Source organism: Brachypodium distachyon, chromosome 1, assembly GCF_000005505.3.
Source record: "Brachypodium distachyon strain Bd21 chromosome 1, Brachypodium_distachyon_v3.0, whole genome shotgun sequence".
Classification (NCBI taxonomy): domain Eukaryota; kingdom Viridiplantae; phylum Streptophyta; class Magnoliopsida; order Poales; family Poaceae; genus Brachypodium; species Brachypodium distachyon.
In genome coordinates, this window is record NC_016131.3 from 13,978,938 (window position 1) to 14,004,133 (window position 25,196).

The window sequence follows — 25,196 nt, forward strand, 5'->3', positions numbered from 1 at the left end:
CCACGGCTCCTAGCGCGCAGAAGTATTGCCCTCGTTGCTCGATCCTTTACACAAAGAAGGTGAGGATGAAATTCAGCAAATGCGTCGTTATCAGTAACAAGTTTGTTGATAAATAAGAGATGTTTGTTTATATGTGGCACATGTAAGACATTCCGAAGATGTAAAGGTGCGGAAGAGCCAGAAATAGTTGAATGACCAACATGGGAGATGTGCAAACCTGCTCCGTTGGCGACCTGAACCTGGTCCTTGCCGCCGTAGCGCTCGCGGACGTGAAGGCGGTCGAGGTCGCTTGTCAGGTGGTCCGTCGCGCCACTATCCATGTACCAGTTGTTGTCGACGGAGTAGTTCTCGGTGCTGGCGGCGTTGCCGGATCGCTCACGATTCTCCTCCGGCTGGTAGGAGTGATTGAAGCACTGGCGGCAGTGAAGGGCATCATGCCCGAACTTGGAGCACACCTGGCACTTGAGGTTGCTCCGGCCTTTGCCGTTGCCATTGCTGCGATTACGCGACTGTTGGTGCTGGCCACGGTTATGGCCACTTCCCTGTCCACCACGGCGAGAGTCGTTCCCGCGGGTGACGAAGTTGGCGGAGGAGTGGACGTCAGTGGCAGCGTTTTGTTGCTCAAGGCGAAGCTCGGCGCTGAGGAAGTGGGCATAGAAGCTGCCAAGGTTCACCGGTTCATCCTTGGTGGTGATGGACGTGACCAGAGGCTCATACTCCGATCCAAGACCGGCAAGCATGTAGCCGAGCGTCTCCTCGTCGGAGAGGGGCTTGCCAATAGACGCCATTGCATCAGCCAGCCCCTTCACCCTGGTGAAGTACTCCGATGCAGTCATGTCCTTCTTCTTCAAGTTGGACAGCTGAAAGCGCAGCTGCATGAAGCGGCCGCGGTTCTGAGACTCGAAGGACTCATGCAGCGCCAACCACACGGAGCGAGCGGTGGTGAGCTGCGTCATCTGTCTGAGGATATCCTCGGTCATGGAGGCGAGGAGAGCGATCATGACTAGCTGATCCTGATGGAGCCGTCGACGTACCCGAAGAGCTGCTGTGCCCGGAGCACAGGGACGGCCTGAGTTTTCCATAGGAGGAAGTTGTCGCGGATGAGGCAGATGGCGATGAGGTTGGTGATGGAAGAGATAGGGACAGGTGCGGGTGGGTTTGCGGCGCCGGCGGCAGGGTTGATGATGGCTCCTACGACGGCAGCGGCAGCACCTTCCATGGCGAGAAGAGATTGGATCAAGCTCTGATACCAAGTTAGAAACACAGGGAAAGAGATTATTTACCGTGAGTAACCCTCACCGGCCTGCCTCATATTGATATGCCTCAAGGGGTTAGATAAGGATTACAAAGAGATAAGTACAAGAGTTTGTTGCTGTTGCTGGATAAGCTACAGGGATTTACGGCAACAGAATTTCCTTCGGTTAACAGGTACACGCATGGAAACATACGCGTACGTAAGCATGGCTCGTCCATCCATCTATCTATCTATCTATCTATCTATCTATCTATCTATCTATCTATCTATCTATCTATCTATCTATCTATCTATCTACCTATCTATCCCTGCAACCCGGCTACGCACACCCGGCGAGCGTACACAGAATATCGATCGGTTGAACCAAGCCAAAGCTAGCTAGATTGGGTGCAGAAGAACATGATTTTTTTCCCCTTCTCTCTCTCTCATGAATTTATTAGAAAGGGAATTATCGTGCCATATAACACAAAGGGAATTATGTCAATGTTATCTTTTTCCAATCGTCCGTAGAAAACGGCTAGCTGTACTCCATTTAATTACTACGCGTAATTTTTTTCCCTTCTCTCTCTCTCATGAATTTATTAGAAAGGGAATTATCGTGCCATGTAACACAAAGGGAATTATGTCAATGTTATCTTTTTCCAATCGTCCGTAGAAAACGGCTAGCTGTACTCCATTTAATTACTACGCGTAACCGAAAACCGCGAGATCTCGGAAAGATAAAACGGTTACGAGAAGCTCGAAACGAAATATAAAAAAAGAGTCTACAGAGAGAACATATGGATCGAGCAAATAAGAAAAAAATGAACATCCGAAGATGGAAATCATTAATCACTAAGTGTAACGAAGAACACCGGGATCTCGGAAAAACAAAACGGTTACGAAAAGGTTCGAAAGAAGGTCGAAACAAGTCCACGGTAAATTTATCGAGAGAATGGCGCAGAACATCCAGAAGATTGAACTCGCATTAAGTACTACGCGCAATGGAGAAGCGAGATCTCAGAAAAATAAACCATTTACGAAAAGCTAGAAACGGATCCAGAAGATTGAACTTGCATTAAGTACTACGCGCAATGGAGAAGCGAGATCTCGGAAAAATAAACCAGTTACGAAAAGCTAGAAACGGATCCAGAAGATTGAACTCGCATTAAGTACTACGCGCAATGGAGAAGCAAGATCTCGGAAAAATAAACCAGTTACAAAAGGCTAGAAACGGAATCAATGGAGAACCGAGAAGTTTCTAGAGAACAGAGCAAGCGAACAACTAGAATTAGACACAATCCGGACGATCGCCGTCAATTGCGAAGTGTAACGGAAGATCGACCGGGATCTCGGAAAGCAAAGGAGTAACAAAAAGTTCGAACATAAATCGGAAGAAGTTGACAAGGAACCGATCGAGCTGCTAACACGCAAAATGAAGAAACACACCTTAGTTCATTCAATCAGATGTCGGATTCAATATTCAATCAACTCGAACAAAAAGCACAAGGAATCACACATCTTTAATTTGATCGGGTTTCAATTCATCCCCCCTAACAATCACTAGAAACACTGCATGTACAAGGTTACGGCCTACAAGTATGAAATTTGCACCCTAAAGATTCAACCAGCACTCACAGGCCACGGTTTCTAGCCTTGCACGCATCAACAACCATCCCTCCTCGCCTAATTAGCGTTTAGCAGCAGCAACAACAACAACACTGAATTTGCAAGTTAATAAAAACACGACTAATAACTGATCGATCCAAGTCCAAGAGCAGCAGCAAACTGTAATAACTAGCACTAGCAGGAGGAGAACGAACGAAGAAGAAGAATCTCTAGTTCATCCTCCAATGGGGATGGATTCATCAGAACTTCCAGAAGTCGTTGTTGGAGTAGTCCATGAGCGGGTCCAGGTCGTCCAGCCCGAGGTACAGCTTCGAGGACGAAGCCATGGAGTCCGCCGCCTGGCCGCCGACCCTCGTCGACGTCGCCGGCAGGGAGAAGTAGCTGGGGTTCTCCTGCTGCTCCGCCTTGACCTCGAAGGAGGCGCCGTCGTCTTCCATGGGGCCGGTGGCCAAGGGCAAGTCCATGAGCGGCGGGAGCTGGTCGAGGAGGAAGCCGTCGAGGAAGTCGGTGATGGAGTCGCTCCTCTCCATGGCCATGGCAGGGGCCGCCGGAGCCGCCTCCATCTGCGGCGGCTCCGCCTTGGCCGCCGCCGCCGCCGCCATGTCCTTGCTGAACACCCTGCACACCGCCCACTCATCCTGCATCACGCAAACAAATAAATTCCCCAGTCAGAAACGAAAACAACTCGAAGTAGAAGAAGAAGAAGCAACCTGCAAATTAAGCGCGTGGTCCTGAATGATCCTGAATCCAGCTCTAGCCAGCCAGCTAGCGCATGGATCCAGCCAAGATCAGACTAATTCTTCCTTCCCCACGAATCAATCAAACACAAAGACTAAACCAAACCAAACCAAACCCCAAAAAAATTCAATCTTTAATTTCTCTAGCATACCTTGGCAGAAGGGGGAAGATTAGCGGGGAGCTGCCCATCAAGCCGGAACTCGTGCATCACCCACTGCGTCTTCGTCCCATGGGGAGCTCTCCCAAGGTAAAACACCAGCGTCTTCTTGAGCCCAACAAGCACCTCGCTGCCCCCACGGCCACGGAAGATCTCCCTGTCCCTTCCCGTGGCCTTCCAGTAGCCGCTCTTGGTGGCCCGGTTGGTCCTCGACCCCGTGGGGTACTTGCGATCCTTGTGGACGAAAAAGAACCACTCTTTCTCCCCCATCTTGGCCTTCCCCGGGAGCTCCCATGGCTCGCAGCGGTTGAGGTTGACGTCGGCGATGACGACGCAGGCGAAGCGGCCGTCGAGCGCCTTGGGCGTCAGGTAGTGGGTCACCACCTCCTCGTCCGTCGGGTGGAAGCGGAACCCCGGCGGCAGGTCCAGCTGCTGCTGCCTCCGTCGGGGCACCGCCGGCGCCGCCGCCTCCCCCAGGTCCATCACCGCCGTCACGTCCGACATGGCCGCCGACCTTGAGCTCGAGGAAGAAGAAGAAAGGAGTGGATTTGAGCTTCGAATGGCTTGATTTGGTTCTGGGATTTTGGGAGGAAACGAATGCTGTGGTGAATGGATTTGAGGGAGCGGAGGGGGATGGGGGCTGCTTATATAGAGGGTTTGGAGCCGTGCGGGAGAAGGCAGCTTGTAGCAGAAGCTCCAGAAGTTAAGCGCCCGCTTTAACTTTGATTACTCTGCTGCTTCTTTTACTGCTCATGATATATCGATTCCATTTAATCGCTTCTGTGGTAATTGCCTGATTAAACCTGTCCTAATATATCCAATTTCTTGCTTTTGATGCCCAAAATAGAGCTTCATGATAATGATAGCAGTAAGTACTACCGGTAAATGAAACCTTTTACCATTTCCCACTGTTTTTTTCTTCGAATAGGAGGGAACTAGTCCCCTGGGATATAACATCTCCCACGGCTAACTAACAGTTCATTGCCCGGCCGGGGCTATTCGTTGGACCTTAGAATTGACATTGGCAAATTAGGTTCCGGGAATAAAATATGTATATGCCGGGAGTAGTATAGTTTTCTCAAGAGTTTTTTGCTGATGAGTACTCCAAAAAGTCCAAATTGATCAACTAGCTAGCATCTCTCAAGAACAAGAAACATTCAACGGCCGAGATATAGCCATAGGTAGGTATAACACATTTACATACTTAGGCGATTGGTACAGTAGAAATGGATCTTGACGGTGCTACGCACGACGGATCACACGTCAATTCCTGCTGTTTTTGTGCCTGTGTGATTTGGGGATTGAACAAACGAGCGATCGGTATTACTTTCAGCTAGCCGACGATAATTTCTACTCGTCCCGGAATTCGCCTCCTACGTAGTATACAGTGGCTCTGAAAGATACCAGTAACTACGAGCTTTATCGTCTAGCTATATATACGTGTTTTTAATGGGAGCCACACCATTTGCAGCCAAGCAGAAAGTACCCAACCGCCGGGAAGATTTCGGACCGGGATTAATTAACTAATTTTAAGCTCGAGTCGGTCGCTGGTTCGTCTGGTAGTGTCGAGCCACTGAGGTATATATCAAGGGTAAAATCCAAAAATAAGTCTAGATCCTTTTCAAACCAATCGATCGAACCAGTTAATTCCAGGATGCATGCATCTACCACTCTCTGCTGCTAGCTGCACAAAGGAGAAAAATGGGCTAGTGAAGAATTACACTGTTTATATTTGATCGAGCTACTAATTCCAGGCTGCATCGACGAGCTAGGCAGATACGGTGGAATACTGGGCCAAATGGCAGATATGACCCTGTAATTTTCTTCCTATATTGCCCATGCCCCGTCATTCATAACAGCCGGATCGATACTTAACCACCAAGCTAGCTAGGTACTATCAGTGCTGCGTGGCACAAATGTGAAAGGGATAATTGATCGATATCACAAGAAAAGAAATTAACAAGGACAATCAATGTTTGATTAATTGAGTTGATGGATATAAGATAGTCCTGCACGTATAATCACTCTGTCTCATACTAAGTGACTTTCTATTACATGTATCTAGACGCCTTTTGAACATAGATACGTCCATATTTGTATAAATTTGAATTACTTAATATGGGACGAAGATAGTATGTTATTTGCGAGACTAGTTTAGTTGTTGGGGATGGTCGATGACCAGTTTTAGAAACGCGACGACTAAATGTCGAGGAAATTAGTAGTAGTAGATAGACTAGTAGCATCAATCGAAATTGTATTAACACTCTTAAATCTGATTAACTTGAGGATCAGTGGTGTCGATTGACACGAAAAATCCAGTCATTGATCGATCGATATCTCATCGTGTGACGCTGCGAATTTCTTATATCAAGTATATATGCATCATCGGCTAAAATGCATGCATGTGCCTCACAGCTGCATCCAGCCAAACTTACACAAGCTGCTAATATTGTAACGGGGAAAAAGATCACCCTGTCAAAAACCAGTTCAACAAATTATGTCGTCACGAGTAAACAAGCTACAGTTGCAATGTTGCCGTCGACCTTGACACACCTCCTCATGGAACTAAAATGTTCATGTCTAAATATTTGCAATGTTAATACGAGACGATAGTAGAAAAAAAAAGGGTCATTGATTTTTGTAAATCGAAAGTGATTAGCACGAAACATAAATTCCATTTCACTAGCGCTGACACACACAAAGCCCGGCAATTTCTTAGCTGGTCATTCAGAAACCGTACGAAATTAATTATATGGGATAATTTTTTTAATTGATTTAACTAATGCAAAGACTAAATCTCGGGGAAATTAAAGAAATCCTGCAAATGGACTCGAAATAGTATATACTCTCAATTGGAGATGAAGTGCGCGCTACGGAAAATCCAGTCATCGATTTTATCGTGGTGACGCTGCTAAATCCTTCGTACATTGCTACGTCACGAACTGTTCCGTGATGCACAACATACGTGCTTTCCAGCTGCAAGCGTCCAGTCAGCTCAGAAGTCTGAACTTAATTACTCGAGGTTATAAAATACTGTAATAAAATCGAATTTTTCGTGAAACCATTTCAACAAATTACTAGTAGTACTAGTACGTGACGAGTAATTAAACAAGCTACAGTTGCAACGCCGACTTTTTCCCACTTGCGGCATCCATGAGCTGTTTTCTGCTGAAATTTCTTCTGGAGCTAGCTGAAATATTCAGGTCTGTATAAACTAACACTGCTTGTTTGACTGTCAGTACAAGAAAGTCATCCGATTTCCTTGGATCAAATTTAACCGCGCAGTTGGTTAATTCGACAAGCTAGGTACCAGTATCTTTTACTGAAACCAATTACAGTTCCATAATTGGGCGAAACTTGGTTGCCAGAAGCCGCAAGATCGATGTGGCCGGAGAGAATCTGGACCAATCGATGGATGCAGATGTAGAGAGATATGGTGTGTTGTTGGTGGACCTGTTCATCGGTCAGAGTCCCTGTCGACCGGCACACATTATCGGTTCCAGAAGCGGACAGAGAGAGATCAAGTCTTCCTTGTCATTCTGCAGCGACAGCAACACTGTACCCGCCGCGGCTGCCGCCATTCCATTCCAAATCAAATCATCCCCAAGATCGATCGATCATGCGGATGATGGATTGAAATGAAAGTCTGGCGACCGGCATAAAGACTTTTTAATTTGCCCGCCCAAACGTGGCATATAAAACGCCGCCCGCCCCCCAAACATTTGAAGGAGATTCCCTGGAAATGTTTTACTCCAAAGCTGGCTCTGGTTTTGTATAATAAGCATGGTGTGGTCTGCCATGATCGGGGGCAGGCAGAGGCAGGCCGAAGGGGAAGAATGGGATGGATCGATTTGCTTGCTTGCTTGATCCTTAAGGGCAGAAAACGGAAGGGGGGAATTTGGATGGCGGTCGAAAATGCCTTGGCTCCTAAGAAGCGTATATACTAGTAGTATATCTGTTCTTTATCGGTCGATCCTTGCTTGATTATACAACTATTTCTTCTTCTTATTCTTCCCTTTTTGCTAGGAATTGATATTCTTTTGTCCGGCACTAGAGCTAGCACACTGTACGGGTGCAGATGCGTATATTCTTTAGATGATGGAGCTCGTACTGTAGTGTACAAATCTAGTGCTATAACTGTGCGTGAAGGATGTAATCCTCTGTAGTTTGTACCGTACAGCTCACAAGATTTTTTTTTTTAAAAGTAGCCGACGCCGGATGAGAAAGAAAGGATTTTGTTAGTGAGTTGAAAAGGGGGCGAAAAAGGGGAACGGCTTTGCGTTTGGTTGCGTGGGCGGTGGGTCCGTGGTGGACTGGACTGGACTGGACGGCGGCCGGAACTCCGTCGACCGGGCCCAGCAGGTCAGTGTCGCAGCAGCAGATTTAAGCTAGGCGCCACGGCTTATTGCAGATCAGATTCCTCTGCACTCTGCAACTGTCCAGCTGCAATCACGCGGCTTCTTCTTCTTCTTCTTCCAGCTCACTCGATCCAGCCAGCGTGCGTGCTAATTGCCTCTTTTTTCTTCTTCAGTTCAATTGGGCCAAGATCGATCTCCTGCGGCCGGCGGCGGCACGGCAGTTTCGGGCTGCTGTGAAGATGATAAGACAACGACGTATAGCCTTATTCAGCAAGTAAAGCATCTACACTATGGAATGGACGTGTATGTATAGCTAGCTAGCCGTGTCTGTCGTTGTCGCCTGAACTGAAAACTGCATTTGCCGTTCTGAACAAGATCGATCGATGCGGGGGAGGCACCGGCCTACTTGCTAGCTAGCCGCCGGCCAGTGGCACAGCTGTGTCTGTGTGTGTGTACGTTTTTTACAGGGAAGGAAGGATTGTCGGAGGATAAGAGGGGGCCGTTTTTTTTTCCCCCTTAGAAGACGGTACGTGGATGACCCCAACTTGACTCGGCCGGTTTTGGGCTCCGTTGCAACGGACACAACCAACCGTAGTGCGGGGCTGCTACTCCTTTTTTTGTACTGGAGTAGTACCTTTTCATGTTTGATTTTAGTTACCCAATTTTCTTCTTGTTCCTTTTTGTCAAAGTGGTGACTTGGGAGTAAGATAAATTAAGCAGGTCGACAGCAGCTCTAGCTATCGATCGATCCCGACCCTCTCTACTTTGCTGATGATCTTGATGTGCCAAGTGCGTCAAAGTCAATGGTTTAGGTGACCTACGGTACGGATCGACCGAGTTGGAACAAGTGTGTACCGTACGTAATTAATCCGGCTCTGTGAATGTAGCCATCAAAGGTTCAGACTTTTTCCGACAGGTAATTACAAAAGGAGACAAAGTATAGGAGTACTCCATAATAAGTTCACATCCTTGTGCTAATTATTAATTAGGCCTGATCCCGATGCGGATCAAGTAACGAGATGCGGCCGGCGGGGCTCAAGGACCGACAACTCGTGCCCAAACGCTACACACCGTCCGTTCGTAGTACGTGCGCCGATTATTTACTGTATGTGCTGGCCGCTTTTCTGAAACTTTACTCCTGACTATTCAACAATCGTTGCAAAGATGCTAGTACTATTACAGGTTTCTACGGCCGGCCGGGTAAATTCAACGCACGTGTGCGGCCACGGTAATTTCCAGGCAAGATCGACGCCGAAAGCGTCTAGCTGCCCGCCCGATATGCGTACGGATCGGTCGATCGAGAAGCCAATTAACGCGCAGCCATGTGACAAATCTTAGTTAAAATTAACCGGCCGGGCATGGGGTATCTCGTCCCATTGAGAATACTCCATCCGGCCTGGTAGGTAGTAGTAGAACAGAAGGCATCATCCATTCATCCTCGGGATTGATCATGATTATCCGTCTCTTGTGCATGCTGCTAGTAATTAAGCTAATTAGCTCCATCGATTGGCGTTGATTAATTAAACAAGTACTAGTAACAGTGCCTGATCGACGGAATCGGCTGGGTCCAATAACTTGCTTGGAATTGATAGGACAGGAAGAAGATGCTGATGTGATCACTGATGGGATCAAAGCGGCAGCTAGGCAGGCATCGACAGCCGGAACGGATAATGCTGCGGCGTTAGGTTACGTTAAATTGATTAAGTATTAAGCTAGTGTTTAGGTCGTCATGGACTCTTTGCATGCATGCTGATTAACTTACCAAGGCATGCATGATTAGGCGTGACAGGGACGGATGGCACGCGTGATGTGCATGCGTCGTTGATTTACCTAAACTGGAGATGCTTGCGACCTACTTGGAGTTTTCTTTGCTTTTCCGTAAAAAAAAATCTTGAAAAACTAAGACCTTTGACGGCAGCTTTGTTGGAAAGTTTAGCGAGAGGTTCTCTTGGGAACACCAGGTTACGGCGCTTAACGACACACAGCCAAAGCACACACCCGTCGATCGAAGATAAACGCACAAGTTCACAAAACTGGCCCGTACAACATTGCTTACTTTGTGCTTTTAGTATATTGGATTGTATCTTTAGTCTAGTTGAAAGTTTGATCGGTGGAGGCATGGAGCTAGCAAGGCTTAGTCTTCGAGTAGAATGCCAGAAATGGTCGATCTCCATCCATGGACACACGACTTGCCACTCGCCAACTTCTTATTAAAAAAAAAAGGCTTGATTCCTTGTGCTAGCTAGCTAATCAAACCCAACACGTGTCGGCTGGCCAAGTCACAAGGATTGATGATTTGTTGCCTCTCTGTGACTCTGTCTACTGGTAGATCGGCGAAGAACGCTATACGAATGGCAAACCCAGCTGCCTGCTGCCCACGTGGCAAATTAACACGTGTCACGTTTAAGAGTTGAGATCAAGCAGGATTATACTTGCCTCTCTGTCGTTGATCCTCTCTATTGCCAAACCAGGTTGTAACGCGTGTTGGCATGTCTTTAGAGGCCAGGGATCATCCACGCATGCAGCAGTGCAACTATTAATTACTCGACGGCGATGAGAGCTAAACTTAATTGCATGCATGTATGCATGGCGTACGTACGTGCATCGAAGGTCCTCGTTTCCGGCTGCCGTAGTACCGATGATTGGAATCGGACACGTTTGTCTTTTTCCCCGCCCAGTCCCCATGCCTTTTGTCAGCGCCCGGCCAAGTCGCCCATCAATCCATCCATTCGATATCACTAATTGAGACAATCGTTGGGTGCATGTACATTTCTTAATCAGTACGGTGCTAGCATTTCTTTCGATCATAAATTGTTGCCGTTTTACTAAAACAACCACAACAATTTTGAATTGGAGTACGTACGCTGCACGTACATCATCACCCCCGGCAGCGCTTTCAATCCAGATCATGAGTAGATCACGGCAATGTATTTTTGATCGAATTATGGAGAGCAGATCTAGCTAGCGGCAGGAGCTGTATTATATGGCAGAGTTGCGTGGGAATAATATATATTCAATTGTTGGGTCTCTTACGTACACGCCGAGACTTCGAAGGACAAATACGTCGTTTATTTACTGCTGTACGAAAATAGTCGTGTATATATATATACACACACACGTGCAGGTGCAACCTGCAGCAGCCAGGCAACATTATCTTGTCCGGTGCATGCCACGTAAATAACCAACACCTTGCTACAAAAATATTGTATCTGCATAGGCAAATTAAGCGAAATAAAATGTGGCAACATTGCGTGCATAGGTGTCCTGCATGCCGAGCTGTACACTCTCGGTCGATTTTGTGCTTCTTGTGTGTACAACAGGATAAACGCACACTAGCTGTCCCACGTACCGGGACTCCAGAAGCCACGTAGTACACGTACAGTACGCATACGTAAATACTTTTGTGCATAGCTAGCCAGATAGTGCTAGAGAGATAATTTCAAGATACGGTATGGCCGCTGTGGATATTTGCACAGTACAAAGTCTACGAGGATGTCCAAATCAGCGCGTATATATATCGATCATTGGGCAGCATTATTCAAAGCGTCACGACGACGACTAGACTCAAGGAACAAATGCCATAACAAGTTAAGAGCCAAAAACAAAATTTAAAAAGGGGCACTGTACACTGTCGGAAATGTGCAGGAACTAACGTGTGGCTGGCTAGCTAGGGCCACCTGCACTTCAAGATTTATCTCTGCTTCTGTTTATTTCCAAACTTCTCAATTAATTAAGGTGATCGGGGCAAGACAATTCTTTTATCTCCTTTTTAAAAGAACACAAAAATTAATTGCCATACAACTGCAAAACAACTGTAGGTACGTATTTCAAATTTGCAATATTATACTCGATCCGCGTGTCAATTTTCCTCAAAAAAAAAAAAGCGTGCCAAGGAATAACTGTATTGGTTCTTCAGTGCTGGAGTACGTACTATCCATGTGTCAAGGGTATCTATTTGGGTAGGTTTGCTAACGTACAACTGCACTTATCTTCTACGGCCATATATATATGGGCACAGGTCAATGAAGCAAAAGTTGGTAACCGGTACACAAGCTAGCGCGTGTCAACTACTAGTATCGAACTAGCTAGATTGATCGCATCATTCAGAATTCCCATCGCAATTTGTTATTTCGACAAAGGATTTCCAGATTGACTTTGGCACATATATATACGGCAGCTGGTGGATCGATATGATGCATGCACTTGATATAGTTAAATCTATATATACGACATCTTGCTACTAATATACGGTCAGGGTATATACTCTAGCTAGCTAGCTAGGCTGTTAGTTGGCGACCGGCCTATCGCTATACAGAGTACAACTATACTACTAGTAGTACTACATTGCATATATACACTCTTGATTTGCAAATCTGTTATACAGCCAGTAGTTCACAGAGTTCAGACACTGCAGGGAAAGTTGGGACGACTCTGAGGCATACTGCTAGGTAAATGCAGTGCATGCTTGACATACACGAGCGGTGGTATCAGTAAACTACAAAGTATAATAGACACTCTACTATAGTAGGAGTACCACTGAGTACTAGCAAATGCACATTCGTGCGTACGTGCTCGTGCATCCTGGAAAGCAGTGAATTAAGCTTAGCTTAATCAGCCGCAATGACCCGTGGTTTGTGGGCAAGTTTTGACCGTGACGTGCGTGCGTGCATGCGTGCGAGCAGCTTGGACGGTTTGGGGCCGCGTGACGGTGAGTGTATGGAGTAGTATACCAGACAAATCGAGATTAGTGCTGAGAATGCATTGCATCAGCATGGTGTGGCAGTACTAGCCTTTGACCCATATGGGGATGATCTGCCTCTACCTAAGCTACATTACCTCGGAATCAGCGAGAGCACGATTCCTGGCTCGCAATTGCTGCTCCCCGTGCGTGATTCCTGGAAGAAGAAGATCGAGAGGTCGCGGCCGGCCGGGTGCCAAATGCACGACACGACTACACGACACGAGATGACTTGACCAAAACTCGTCGCACGTCACGATGGATATTGAATTTGATGGCATAGCGGTCAAAAGACTCAAAACTTGTTTCTACGGCATGAACTCATGATGGATTGATGGGATGGCGTACTAGCAAACTCGAGCTGCTTAGTGCAATGTGAGATTTTTTTTTTTTTGAGGGGAAATATTGCATTTTTTTTTGAGGGGAGAGGGGAAATATTGCAAGGTGAGATGAGAAGGGTTGGGCCGGTGCCGAACGTCGTGGGCTTGACTCCAAGGCCTGCGGTTGGGTCTACTGGGCCGTTTGCCAGGGTCACGCAACACAAACACGGTCCAGAAAGTCCTCCTGGATGGGCCCTAGAGAGTTTGTTATGCTAACTCGGGCCAGTCCTCCGGCCTGGTTCCATCTAAGCGATTCAAGGCCCGTAATGTCTGCATACCGATAGACTGCGCACTGAATTTCAGTTTGCAGAGTCTTCTTCTTTTTTTGACAGGGTTTCAGTTTGCAGAATCAGTAGCTAGCTACGAAGTAAGTTTATATAGACTAGAGAGTGCACAAGACAAGTAGTACCGAATTTCAGGCAGTATATACGTATTTCACATGTCCAACCATACTGATATATATGAAGCGCTTCTTATTGTTACTCCATCCTTCTGTTAGACAGATTATTATACGAGAGCGTGTCATCCGGCCTTCCTCCGCATGGAAGGCGGCGGGAGATCGACAGCAGCTCAACCATTATTCAGATCTTCAGACTTGAGTAGATATGCCATGCCATAGGTGCGCAGTGCAGAGGGGCTTGCTTAACTGACTGACTGATGGCTGGATGCATGCATGATCAGTAGTAAGGCTTGATCTGCCAGCGCTGGTTGTCGCCCTCGCACCACTTCCAGAGCACGACCTCGGTCCCGTCACGGACGCCGCCGTGGTACTTGTCCCCGTTGAGCGCGTCGAAGTTGAGGTAGATGTTGTTCACCATGCGCACGCACCTGAACCCGTTCCCGACATCCCGGCTCTCCGTCCACAGCACCGACTCGTCCATATACTCCGGGTTATACGCCACCAGCCGAACCTACACAACCATCGTGTTCGTCGATCAGCACAATTATTAGTTCTCAATTATACAAGAAAACATAGAAGATCAATGGAGTTATCGGTTAGTTACGGGGTGGGACTGGCCGAGGGAGTGCTTGATGGCTTGCCCAGTGGCCTTGTTGACGAGGGCGAAAGCAGGGTAACCTTCCTCGTCTTTGACACTCGTGCTCCAGCGCATGTCCTTGACCCAGTGCTGGTAGTCGTCTCTTGGGTTGGCAGGCGCCAACACCACCTTGCCGTCCCGGACGGACATGGCGTAGTTGGGGTTGGCGCGGCAGTACACCTTCACCGTCGGCTGCGGCGGCAGCGGGCGCCGCGGCGCGCCGCAGCCGTCGATGTTCACCTGCGACATCCCGTACGGCACCGGCGGCGCGTACCCCGGCGTCGCCATCGCCCCGTAACCCCCGCCGTAGCTGCTCTCGCGGTAGTAGTCCATGGTTTGCTTGCTTGATTACTCTTGCAGAATGCATGTGTGTAGGACAAGGGGTTTTATAGGCAGGAGGGGCGAGCAAACCAAGTGACCAATATATATTCGATTGTTGCACTACAATGGCGTTAGTTTCACGCTCGATTGGTGTGCAATGGTAGGATTCCATGGGATAGGATCGATGATGCCATGCGGCACTAGCTTAGCTATATAGCTGGGGAAATGGATGTGGTGTCCTGATCGATCCAAGCTAGTAGCTAGAGCTTTGTGTGATTCGATTTCTAGTGGCCTTGGGAAGAATTAATCTATCTGGGCTATTATTGCCTGGCGAATCTTAATTACGTGCCCCTGCTGGTTTGCCACTAAGGCTAATTTTTTTGTTGTACATTCCATTTTTGTATTCGTGGTAGAAATGTTCTTGTTTTTGTAGGGGGCGCGGTAGAGAATGGTAAGGTACAACGTACAACCGTACAAGCCAGGTGTGTCAAACGCGATGGCCCATTTAAGGTCAAATGGGGCCCAGACTGCCGGTCTTGAATTTGGTTCCGGGCTAGAAATTATGGTAGTGCTGGGTTCGCTTGATCTTGGCCCAGTTGACGAACAAGTAAGGCCCAGTTCGTTTGCTCCTGGGCTGCAAATTTGAACGCTTATGTGGATCGACAAGACAAAGCAATCCTTCCCAGTTCGGAAGAGATAACAGCCCAGGGAGGGTGGCTGGGCCGTTACTGGAAGTGCAATTACACCGTCGCATCGCTGCGAGTACTACTACTTCTCTTCTCTTGTTGCTGTTCTTGCTCTTGCTGAATGGATGCTGATGTGGTGGATCGGTTGAAGTTTCAGCAGTAATCTTAGAATTTAATTTAATTTTTCAAGACCACATGCTGTAAAGTAGACCGCAACAGTATAAAGAAGAAGAGCATACTCTCATCTTGAAAAAGACGACCGTGTTGATCATACTAGTACCAAAGAGCAAAAAACAAACAAAGTGTTTTGTTTAAGGCCCATCATTGGCCACCTTCTCTCTTTTGCTAACAGGGTTTGATGTCTGCTCTCCCCTAGTTGTATCCGCAGCCCTAACTATTCGACATCAGTCAGAGCCTGGCAACATTGACCAGACAGATAACAATGAGGCAGGATAATGTTTGGACGGTGGCCAACGTTTAATAATGCAGACCAAATTTCTCGGTCATGATTAAATACTGATCCTTATAATAGACGTTTAGATAACAATCAATGCCACCTGGCTACCAACTAAATTCATTATTTTTGGCCGAAATTGATAAATCCATGAACAACCGAAATCTTCACCAAAATTTTGGCGTGGCAAGGATGAGCTCAGCTCAAACCAAACACAACCGTAAAGACACCATCAGAGTCTGCAAAGCCCCACCCATTTTGTTCAGAGAAAACTGAGCACCGGAACAGCATGTAAGCATGAAAAAATTGGGACGGCTACAAGTTAAGACAGGGTACAATACAAGGTAGGTGAACCATTGGTTTGGATTGAATTCGATCGGGGCTTACAAGGAGACAATGCAGGTCACAGAGCAGTGCAGGCCCTAGTACTAGGAAACACAGACTGATTACAATCAAGGCAATCAGAGTTCATCTTCAGAAACCAGGGGCCCCTCCTCTCCTCGCATGGAAATTACGCTCAGCTCACAGAGCGACACGGACACAGACACGCCATTGCCATTACATCATTGCACACGGTTTTATTTGGACACGAACTTTATTTCTAGCTAGCAGCAGCAGCAGACTACGACGAAGACGAAGACGACTCGGATCACTAATCCATGGCGATGGCAATGCAGCAAGCTCCCCGGCACAGCATCTCTGCAATCAAGGAAGCAACAGTTTCATCGTCAGAACACAAATTCAGCAATGGATGCAAAGGGCTTTGCCCATCAATGATCTCTGCTAGATTAGTATGCTTACACCAGGGGAGGATCTTCCAGCGCTGGTTGTCGCCCTCGCACCACTTCCAGAGCACGACCTCGGTGCCGTCATGGACGCCGCCGTGGGCCTTGTCGCCATGGAAGGCGTCGAAGTTGAGGTAGATGTTGTTCACCATGCGCACGCACCTGAATCCCTTGCCAACGTCGCGGCTCTCCGTCCACAGCACCGACTCGTCCTGGTACTCCGGGTTGTACGGCACAAGCTTCACCTGCACAGATCACCAATACATTCATCCATCATATCAGATATTCAGATCATATCATCTGTACCAAGGCAAATAAAATAGAGGATCTTGTTGGGTAAATTGTACTTACAGGGTGGCCCTGGCCGGTGGAGTGCTTGATGGCCTCGCCGGTGACCTTGTTGATGAGGGCAAATGCTGGGTACCCTTCCTCGTCCCTGATCCTGTTGCTGTGCCTCATGTCCTTGAACCAGTGCTGCCCAAGAACATAGAGATCCAAACAATTTATTCTCACAACAAAGATCATCACCATTAAAACACTAGTAAAACAATACTCTGTTTTTTGTGATTAGTACAGTACCTGGTAGTCATCTCTGGGGTTGGTGGGAGCAAGGACGACGGTGCCATTACGGGCGGCGAGGCTGAAGTCCTCGCCGGCCTTGCAGAAGACGCGCACGGAGTGGACCGGCGGGCCGCCGGATCCGGCCCAGTTACCAGCGATAGCTCCAGAGTCGACGGCGGCGTGGGCCTCGGCCCACGGCAGGATCTTCCAGCACTGGTTGTCCCCCTTGCACCACTCCCAGAGGACGACGCCGGTGCCGTCGTGGACGCCGCCGTGGTCCTTGTCGCCGTGGAAGGCGTCGAAGCCGAGGCGGGTGTTGTTGACCATGCGGATGCAGCGGAAGCCCTTGCCCACGTCCTTGCTCTCCGTCCACAGCACCGACGCGTCCTCGTACGCCGGGTTGAACGGCGCCAGCTTCACCTGGATTCAGAAACAGAGTCGTCAGCTAGAGATCTGTCTCCGTGTAAGCAATAGAATCAAGATCGATTATTGTCGAGAAAGAACTCAAAGATCGATTGGGGAAGAAGAAGGAGGCTTACGGGGTGGGACTGGCCGATGGAGTGCTTGACGGCGAGCCCGGTGGCCTTGTTGACGAGCGCGAACGCCGGCATGCCTTCCTCGTCCTTGATGCTCGTGCTGAACCTCATGTCCTTGAGCCAGTGCTGCCAGACAGCAAAATCCAATCCCAGTATCACATTAAGCACATCCATATCATAGATCCATGCCAAAGAAATTGACGAGAAATTCAGAGATGGATTGATGGAACTTACCTGGGTTTCATCCTTGGGGTTGATGGGGGTGAGCACGACGGCGCCGTCGCGGACAGCGAGGACGTAGTCGTCGCTGGCGCGGCAGAAGACCTTGAAGATCTGGTTCGGCCCGGACGACGGCGGCGCCGCCTGGCTGTGGTGGTGCCCGAACCCAAACATCTTCTTCTTCCTCTTTGGCTGTGCGCTCAGAAGAGGAACTGTGGTGTGATGTGAGGAAGAAGGCGCTGCCCCGGGGTGCCCTTTTATAGCACAGCAGCAAGGGGAGGGACGAAGAGATTGCGACGAAGGAGCGTCCTGCTAGCTGCTAATCTTTGGAGCGTATCTCGGCAGTGAGCTGTGGATTAATGGCGGGCAGTAATTGCTAGCTGCCGCTCATACTTAGGACTGCTACCAAGTCTGTATTCGACACTTGGCGTGGATTAGCATTCTAGCCGTTGGTTCGATGAACTTGCCATCTTTGTATTGCGTCCGCCATTAACGCCGCGTTAGCTGTATGCGGCAGAGGTTCATCGTATTCGTCTACGCCAGCAGTAGGAATTGAATCAGTGGAGGCGGAGCACGGCTGGTGTATTTACTGTCCATTTTTGGCGTATTGTCAGTACTCCGTATTTGGTTTCTTGTATACACGTTGGAATGCAGTATGCTTACAGGCTAAGGAATACATACGTATCCGCGTAAATGAATGACCAAATCAAAAAAGATTATAGGCGTATACTGTGTGGGCTGTAGCACAAGAAGTAATCGATCACAGACAGTATGCAAAAATACCGTGGGCTGGAGTAGCTAGCTAAGAAACGAAGGGACGCAGCATGCTGAGTATCCAGTTTCAGTCTCAGAACAGAACAAAAATTAACAGCAAGAAAAGGGAAGCATCTTTTAGCCACGAACGAGCGGCCGGGCTTCGAAGCGTGTATTCGACGCTGCACGATTCCCCACAAAAACACAAGGTAGGATTCCAAGTTCAGATGCCACCCTGTGGAGATATGATCGCTTTGATCATGTTGACACTTGCGCCTGCACCTCCTCAACTGAAACTCTGAACTCTGAAAGCTCACCTTCTGGAGTCCTTTTCTGAACATGTTACTCCGTACTCTCCAGATCAGAAGCAATACGATGGATCAATTGTCGACTTCCATGAACCAAAATGTGTAGGAGCTTCTGGAAAACATCTTTGGAGCCCTTCTTCTTCTGGCGTTTAATTCGTTGGTGCAGCAATGCAGTGCAGATGAATTTGTCATCATCAAGCGAGCAGGTGAAGAATTTGTCATCTTTGGGCCATAAAACAAAGAGAAAACAAATGAACGAGATGTCGATTGGAACACGACCTCGCTTAATTCGCTGGTCGTGCCATCTGTGGAGACTGCACGCACGCACGCTCTCTGAACGTTTGGGAAAAGTACAACAACGATTTGAAGCTTGTTGTCTTGGTGTGGTTGGGTACTTACTAGTGGAGTACTTAATTAGGGTAGGGTGTCAAGACTTGATTTGGTGAACCTACCGACCTTGTTGACTTTTGACGAGCGAAATGAACTCCGTGCTCGCTCTGATGAGGCCTGATCGTTCTGCTCGCAGAAAGAAGCATGTCAGGTTTTGCCTGGATGCTTGCGTTGGAGATCACTGATCAGGTAGGTTTTGGTCTGCTTGCAGAAAGTACATGTCCACCTTGCGGCAATGGGAAGGTTCCCAAAACGGTGTTGGAGTCTACATTTGTTTGCTGCCGATGAGCCATCACTCTCGCAAAATTCTTACTACTGGAGACTGGAGTACCAAATAATTTGCAAAAACTTGTTTCAAAGAACAGGCACTGGATGGGCCGTTGCTGGGCTATTCGGTCCAGGGAATTAATCGCCGTCAGTTTCGGCCCAAATTGGGATCCTGCAAAGTTCAGAATATATATACCAACAAAAAATAAGTTTGCGGGGATAACTGGACAGGATTTCAGAGACGACGTTGGTAGCAATGCTGCTCCGGTTTTATCGTCAACGAGTGCCGGCAAATTTTTAGTCGTTTTAATTTATTTTAGAAACAGCGACGCCCCGTCGCTAACACCTCCTCACTTGATCCTTCGGCGTTAAGGATTAGACCAATACGATATGTTAAATCCAGTGCCTGCAGGTCAATTTCTTCAGCTAGTCATACCAGTTGGCATCAGCTGCCATCAGAACCGACAACTTTTGAGCCCCGGTAACAACGACACCCACAAGAAAAACAGAAGGATATACGGAGTATAATGCATCGCACTGACAGTTGGACAAACAGCACAAAAAGGATATACACAAAAAACTCGATGTCTCTCACATAACAAGTCCACAAGGGAATGATCGACCAAACTAGCAGACCTCTTTTATTCCAACCGAGTCTGACAGCGATCATCGCGCGCGCTCTCTGCATTTCTGCAACAAACAAACGCAAGCAAGCATAAATGATCATCGGAGACAGACTTGAGTTTGACAATGAAAACAAACCATGTATAATGTTCTGAACTCTGAAGAACACACATTGGTAGGTCGTAGCTAATTAACATAGTAGATGACTTACACCAGGGGATGATCTTCCAGCGCTGGTTGTCGCCCTTGCACCACTCCCAGAGGACCACGGTGGTGCCGTCATGGACGCCGCCGTGGTCCTTGTCGCCATTGAAGGCATCAAAGTTGAGATGGATGTTGTTCACCATTCGGATGCAGCGGAAGCCTTTGCCCACGTCCTTGCTCTCCGTCCACATCACCGACTCGTCCATGTACTCCGGGTTATACGGCACCAGCTTCACCTGCAAATGCACGCATGCATTGTATGCCAAACCTAGCTTAGCCACGTCGCGTACAACTCCAGATTGGAGCAGGTGCAAACTAAAAGCAAAACCTCAAAAAGTCGACGGCTTGTGATGTCAATCAGGAAAATCGAAACGTAGATAAGTACGTTGCAACCACTAAATGAATTTGAGTATTTGACCGGTTGTTCTCGAATTAGTTCAGTGCTATGCCTTGCTGGAGTACAACTAGACTGTCCTATTTTTTTCCCATCTGTTTGAGCTTTTGAGAACTAGTTCGGTGCTTGAAACTTGATATGTTATCTGGATATGTTATCTGACCCAAGAGGTCTTGAATTCGATCCTAGGCATGAACGAGCCACACATGAGGGAAAATGTTAAAATATAAGTGTCTGGACTGGTTCAGTGGATGAAACTCAATAGTGTTATGTTCGAGAAGTCGAGAAGGTTGTTGGCTTACGGGGTGGCTCTGGCCGAGGGAGTGCTTGATGGCTTCCCCGGTGACCTTGTTGACGAGTGCGAAGGCCGGGTAGCCTTCCTGGTCCTTGACGCGCGTGCTGTGCCTCATGTCCTTGACCCAGTGCTGGAAATGGTCTCTGGGGTTGGTCGGCGCCAGGCAGACCGTGCCGCTCCTGACCGTGAGGCTGTAGTCCTCCCCGGCCCTGCAGAACACGCGCATCGTCGACTCCGACGCCAGCGCGTGCGGCAGCTGGTTGTTATCACCATACCCCGGGCCCGGCGGCGGAACGTACACCTCGGCGCCACTGCCGTCTCCCATCGCCGGAGGCCGGTAACCGCCGTGCGCCGGGTACGGCTCCGCGCCGCCAGGCGGGGGGCGGTAACCACCGTGCGCCGGCGGCGGGTACGCCTCTGCGCCACCGCCTGGCGGGCCGGGGCGGTACCCGCCGCCGTACGGCGCCAGTGGGTAGGGCTCTTGTGGCCCGCCGGACGGGTACCCGCCGTAGCCGTACCCAGCGCCGCCGTAGGCTGGCTCGGGCTCGGCCCATGGCAGGATCTTCCATGACTGGTTGTCCCCCTGGCACCACTTCCAGAGCACCACGGTGGTGCCGTCGTGGACGCCGCCGTGGTCCTTGTCGCCGTGGAAGGCGTCGAAGTTGAGGTGGATGTTGTTGACCATGCGGATGCAGCGGAAGCCCTTGCCGACGTCGTGGCTCTCCGTCCACAGCACCGACTCGTCGGGATACTCCGGGTTGTAGGGGACGAGCTTCACCGGGTGGGACTGGCCGAGCGAGTGCTTGACGGCGAGCCCCGTGGCGCGGTTGACGAGAGCGAAGGCCGGCAGGCCCTCCGCGTCCTTGATCCGGCCACCGTGCCTCGTGTCCTTGTACCAGTGCTGGTAGTCGTCGCGGGGGTTGGCCGGGGCGAGCACGACGGCGTCGTGGCGGAGGGTGAGGCAGTAGGACTCGTCGGCGCGGCAGAAGATCTTGAACGTCGGCTCGTACTGCTGCGGCGGCGGCGGCGGCATCGCCGGTGGGTAGCCGCCGCTGCCTCCAGGGTGCCCGTACATGATGGACGGATGGATTCAAGTTCTGGAAAGAATTATTAGCTGATGAAGCTCTTCGGATCGATCGAGGTGTGGGGAATAATTAGCTGCTGCTGCTGCTGCTGCTCGGCCGGCGCACCGGGCGGGTTTTATAGGACTCGCAAGTCTTCTGGATGATGGATGATCTCTAGCTGGCTGCTTGCACCAGTGACCGAATTAGCTTAGCTAGAAAGGCTTTTAGTAGGACTAGGTATGTGACGGAATGCAGCTGGTCGATTGGATATTGGACGGGCAGGTGGATGGAGTTGAACGCGGGCTATAAAATACTACTCCCTGCGTTGCATAATTCTTGTCTCAAATTTATCAAAAATAGAACGTACATGTAACGGAGGCGGGTCCTGACTGGCCGGGACACGTACGCCGGCTACCCGGCCGCTGCAGGCGTTGCTGAACGCGCGACGCGACGACTAATTTGGCGTCAAACATCGTTGTTTCCGCAACCCCTGTGGAACCACCTGCCGTCGTTCTGGTTTTAGTTGTTGGAAAGTGCCGCCCGGTAATTCGTTGTCCCATCGGCACGAGGCACGACGACATACCTGGTAATGCTGTCTCTTGTGACCGCTAATTGCTGACTGAACATTTCGTGCACTCTTGATTTTCTGGGGATCGAGATCGTGAGAGCCTATTTATCTTGTGCTCTCCACGCTATGTGAATGAAACGACACTTTTTTTTAGGGGGCTGTGATTAATTAGAGAAAATCACTGAGAGAACACAATCCCGATGATTTCCTCCGAAAGGAAATTCCCGGAGCCCAGGACTTCATTGGACGACACGTTCCGCAACAAAAAAAACTGATTTAAGCCCACACCGCCCGCAGACTGTTAAATCGGGTGCAATGAGCTATTAAGAAGGCCCATACTGTAGAATCATGACCATCGCCCAACAAGCTGCGTGTCCACAGATATCCATTTCCGGCCTGTCATGCTGGCCTACTAAGAGGCCCATAGACTACTGTCGCCGGATAGCATCACGAACAAGACAACTATTCATTAAGCCCACCAAGCAATGTGTCACAATGGGCCGAAAGATATCTTCATCGGGCCTGTCATCTAATTATACCGACTTCGGGCCCAACTTATCATCAGCGAAGGTGCAGTTACGTGACCGGTCAAAAAAAGGTGCAGTTACGTGACAAAAAAAACATGACAAGTTTTGTACTGTGAAGAAAGACACAGAGACCACTTACACGCGATTCTCAACAAAAAAAAAAACTTAGACGCAGCGTTCTTCACCACAGCCATTTATTTAAAGAAAAAAAAGACCTTATTCACGACAGTTACCACTTATTACCATGCCACCTGATCCACGCGTTGGAACGAGTGGTAAATTTGCAGTCGAACTCTGTTCATTGTCACGGTATATTCTGCGCATGGTTCTATATCATCTCTCCCCACATGCATGCACCGTACCGTATCTGATCTTGCATGCAACCAGCATCTCACACTTGGATGGTGCACTTCAGCTCGCAGCACTGTTAACTTGTTAAGTTACTACCGATCGACTTCCTTTACAAAGAAAGCAATTACCCGCCAGCTGAACTGTCATTTTAGTCCCCCCCCCCCCCCACCCAAGAGTACGTATGTAGCTAGTACGCCACATTAGACACCTGGCACTTTGAAACAAAATATTTTCCTTGTTTCTCTCTCTATATATATATATATTCTTTTTTCTTGCCCGTGAGATACGGCCAGCTAGCTAGCTTAGGTTGACCAATGGGATTTACACCACGTTGAGAATTACCAGAACCAACCACATCTTACACTCCACAGTTACGTCGAACCAGCAGCTCCAGTCCCATCGTTTTCTTACCAGCCAAGTTGCACCACACTAGCTGCTCCATCACTGCATATGCTTAACTAACTGAGCTTCCTAGCTGCTTGCTGCTTTTCGAAAGATAGCTACGCGCAGCTCCCTCTGCATCGTCCAACGCCAAGACTTGGACACACGGAGCGATCGACACACGCACACTCGTGACCTATTCTTGATTTCTTGGTCCATTCAGTTGTTGTTTTTTCACCTTTAATTTGTTGAGGAATTTTAGTGACTGGAGAAACGATTTTGAAAGGATAAGTGCAATGTTGTTATCACGAGCTAGCTACTATCGTCGTATCCTAGCTCCCATCACTCGATCGTCTGGCTCTTTATATATAAAATTGTAAATATATATATACGTACCCAGCGCAAACGAAAAATAAGTAGTATATACTACTGCTTTAATCAATGGCTTGCTTTTCCTAACAAACTTTTTTCGATCGGAAGCTTCGCATGTCTGCGTGTCAGTACGTACATTTAGCTTGACACTAGCTTCCACACGTGCACATAAGCTGTTTCTTTGTCCTAACGTTTTACTGGCCAGTTGGTTTGTGCTCATCCTCTAATTTGGAACCGGTATCCTAGCTGCCCTTTTGCGGCAGTAGGTCATTAGCTAGCGCCTACCTCTACTAGTCAAGTCGTGCATGGTTACGACGAATCTTGTCTTCTTTTCATGGTGATTGGCATATGCGCAAACTGTAAATTGTAAGCTTTAATTGCAGATTTTACAAGGTGGAGGTGGGTAGGTTTTGCCGTACTTTGCTTGGAGCTGTGGGAAATAGCGCACGCCTTTCGGATAATCACGCCGAGACTTCTTGCACACGACCTGCGTACGTACGTCTAAAAGCTAAACGGTTTTGCTATACAGCAACTGGCTGGTTTTTAGTTAGAGATGAGCTGACGCATTTGGCCGTCCTATCTTTATCCAACTGCAGCACGCGGGTGAGAAGTGAATGAAAATGCAATACATATCTTAATTCAACCGCTCCGATGCATTGACTGAGATTCAAACTTTTTGCTTAAAAATCTGACTCTTGATCGATATAACCACACCCGAAACTAAATATCAGCGGCCCTTTCGCTAAAATACAACATTCTAAGGACTTCCTCCGTCTATTTTCAGTGGACGTGCAAGCATGCTCCTACTTAAGACACTCACTCCTATTTCAGTTTTTTATTCTTCTAGTCAAATTTTAAGCCGATT

General features: G+C 48.5%; 4 protein-coding genes across 4 annotated transcripts; all 4 read right to left on the reverse strand.

Annotated features, from left to right (window-relative positions):
* Nucleotides 1-2,688: 2,688 nt before the first annotated feature.
* LOC100825768 (NAC domain-containing protein 92) lies at nucleotides 2,689-4,385 on the reverse strand. The gene is made up of 2 exons (XM_003559732.4): nucleotides 3,753-4,385; nucleotides 2,689-3,501 (listed from the first exon to the last, which is right to left on the reverse strand). The coding sequence occupies exons 1-2, from the start codon at nucleotides 4,260-4,262 to the stop codon at nucleotides 3,103-3,105; spliced, it is 909 nt and encodes a 302-aa protein (XP_003559780.1). The 5' UTR covers nucleotides 4,263-4,385; the 3' UTR covers nucleotides 2,689-3,102.
* Nucleotides 4,386-13,595: 9,210 nt separating this feature from the next.
* Nucleotides 13,596-14,636, reverse strand: LOC106865851 (ricin B-like lectin R40G3). The gene is made up of 2 exons (XM_014896969.2): nucleotides 14,239-14,636; nucleotides 13,596-14,145 (listed from the first exon to the last, which is right to left on the reverse strand). Exons 1-2 carry the CDS (start codon nucleotides 14,602-14,604, stop codon nucleotides 13,912-13,914), a joined length of 600 nt encoding a protein of 199 aa, XP_014752455.1. The 5' UTR covers nucleotides 14,605-14,636; the 3' UTR covers nucleotides 13,596-13,911.
* Nucleotides 14,637-16,076: 1,440 nt separating this feature from the next.
* On the reverse strand, nucleotides 16,077-18,282 carry LOC100826082 (ricin B-like lectin R40G2). Its single transcript, XM_014896968.2, has 6 exons — nucleotides 17,849-18,282; nucleotides 17,618-17,740; nucleotides 17,097-17,498; nucleotides 16,869-16,991; nucleotides 16,534-16,762; nucleotides 16,077-16,431 (listed from the first exon to the last, which is right to left on the reverse strand). Coding segments are annotated over exons 1-6 (1,038 nt in total). The 5' UTR covers nucleotides 18,008-18,282; the 3' UTR covers nucleotides 16,077-16,429.
* Nucleotides 18,283-19,942: 1,660 nt separating this feature from the next.
* LOC104583422 (ricin B-like lectin R40G2) lies at nucleotides 19,943-22,382 on the reverse strand. The gene is made up of 3 exons (XM_010235501.3): nucleotides 21,076-22,382; nucleotides 20,387-20,615; nucleotides 19,943-20,241 (listed from the first exon to the last, which is right to left on the reverse strand). Coding segments are annotated over exons 1-3 (1,299 nt in total). The 5' UTR covers nucleotides 22,144-22,382; the 3' UTR covers nucleotides 19,943-20,239.
* Nucleotides 22,383-25,196: the final 2,814 nt, after the last annotated feature.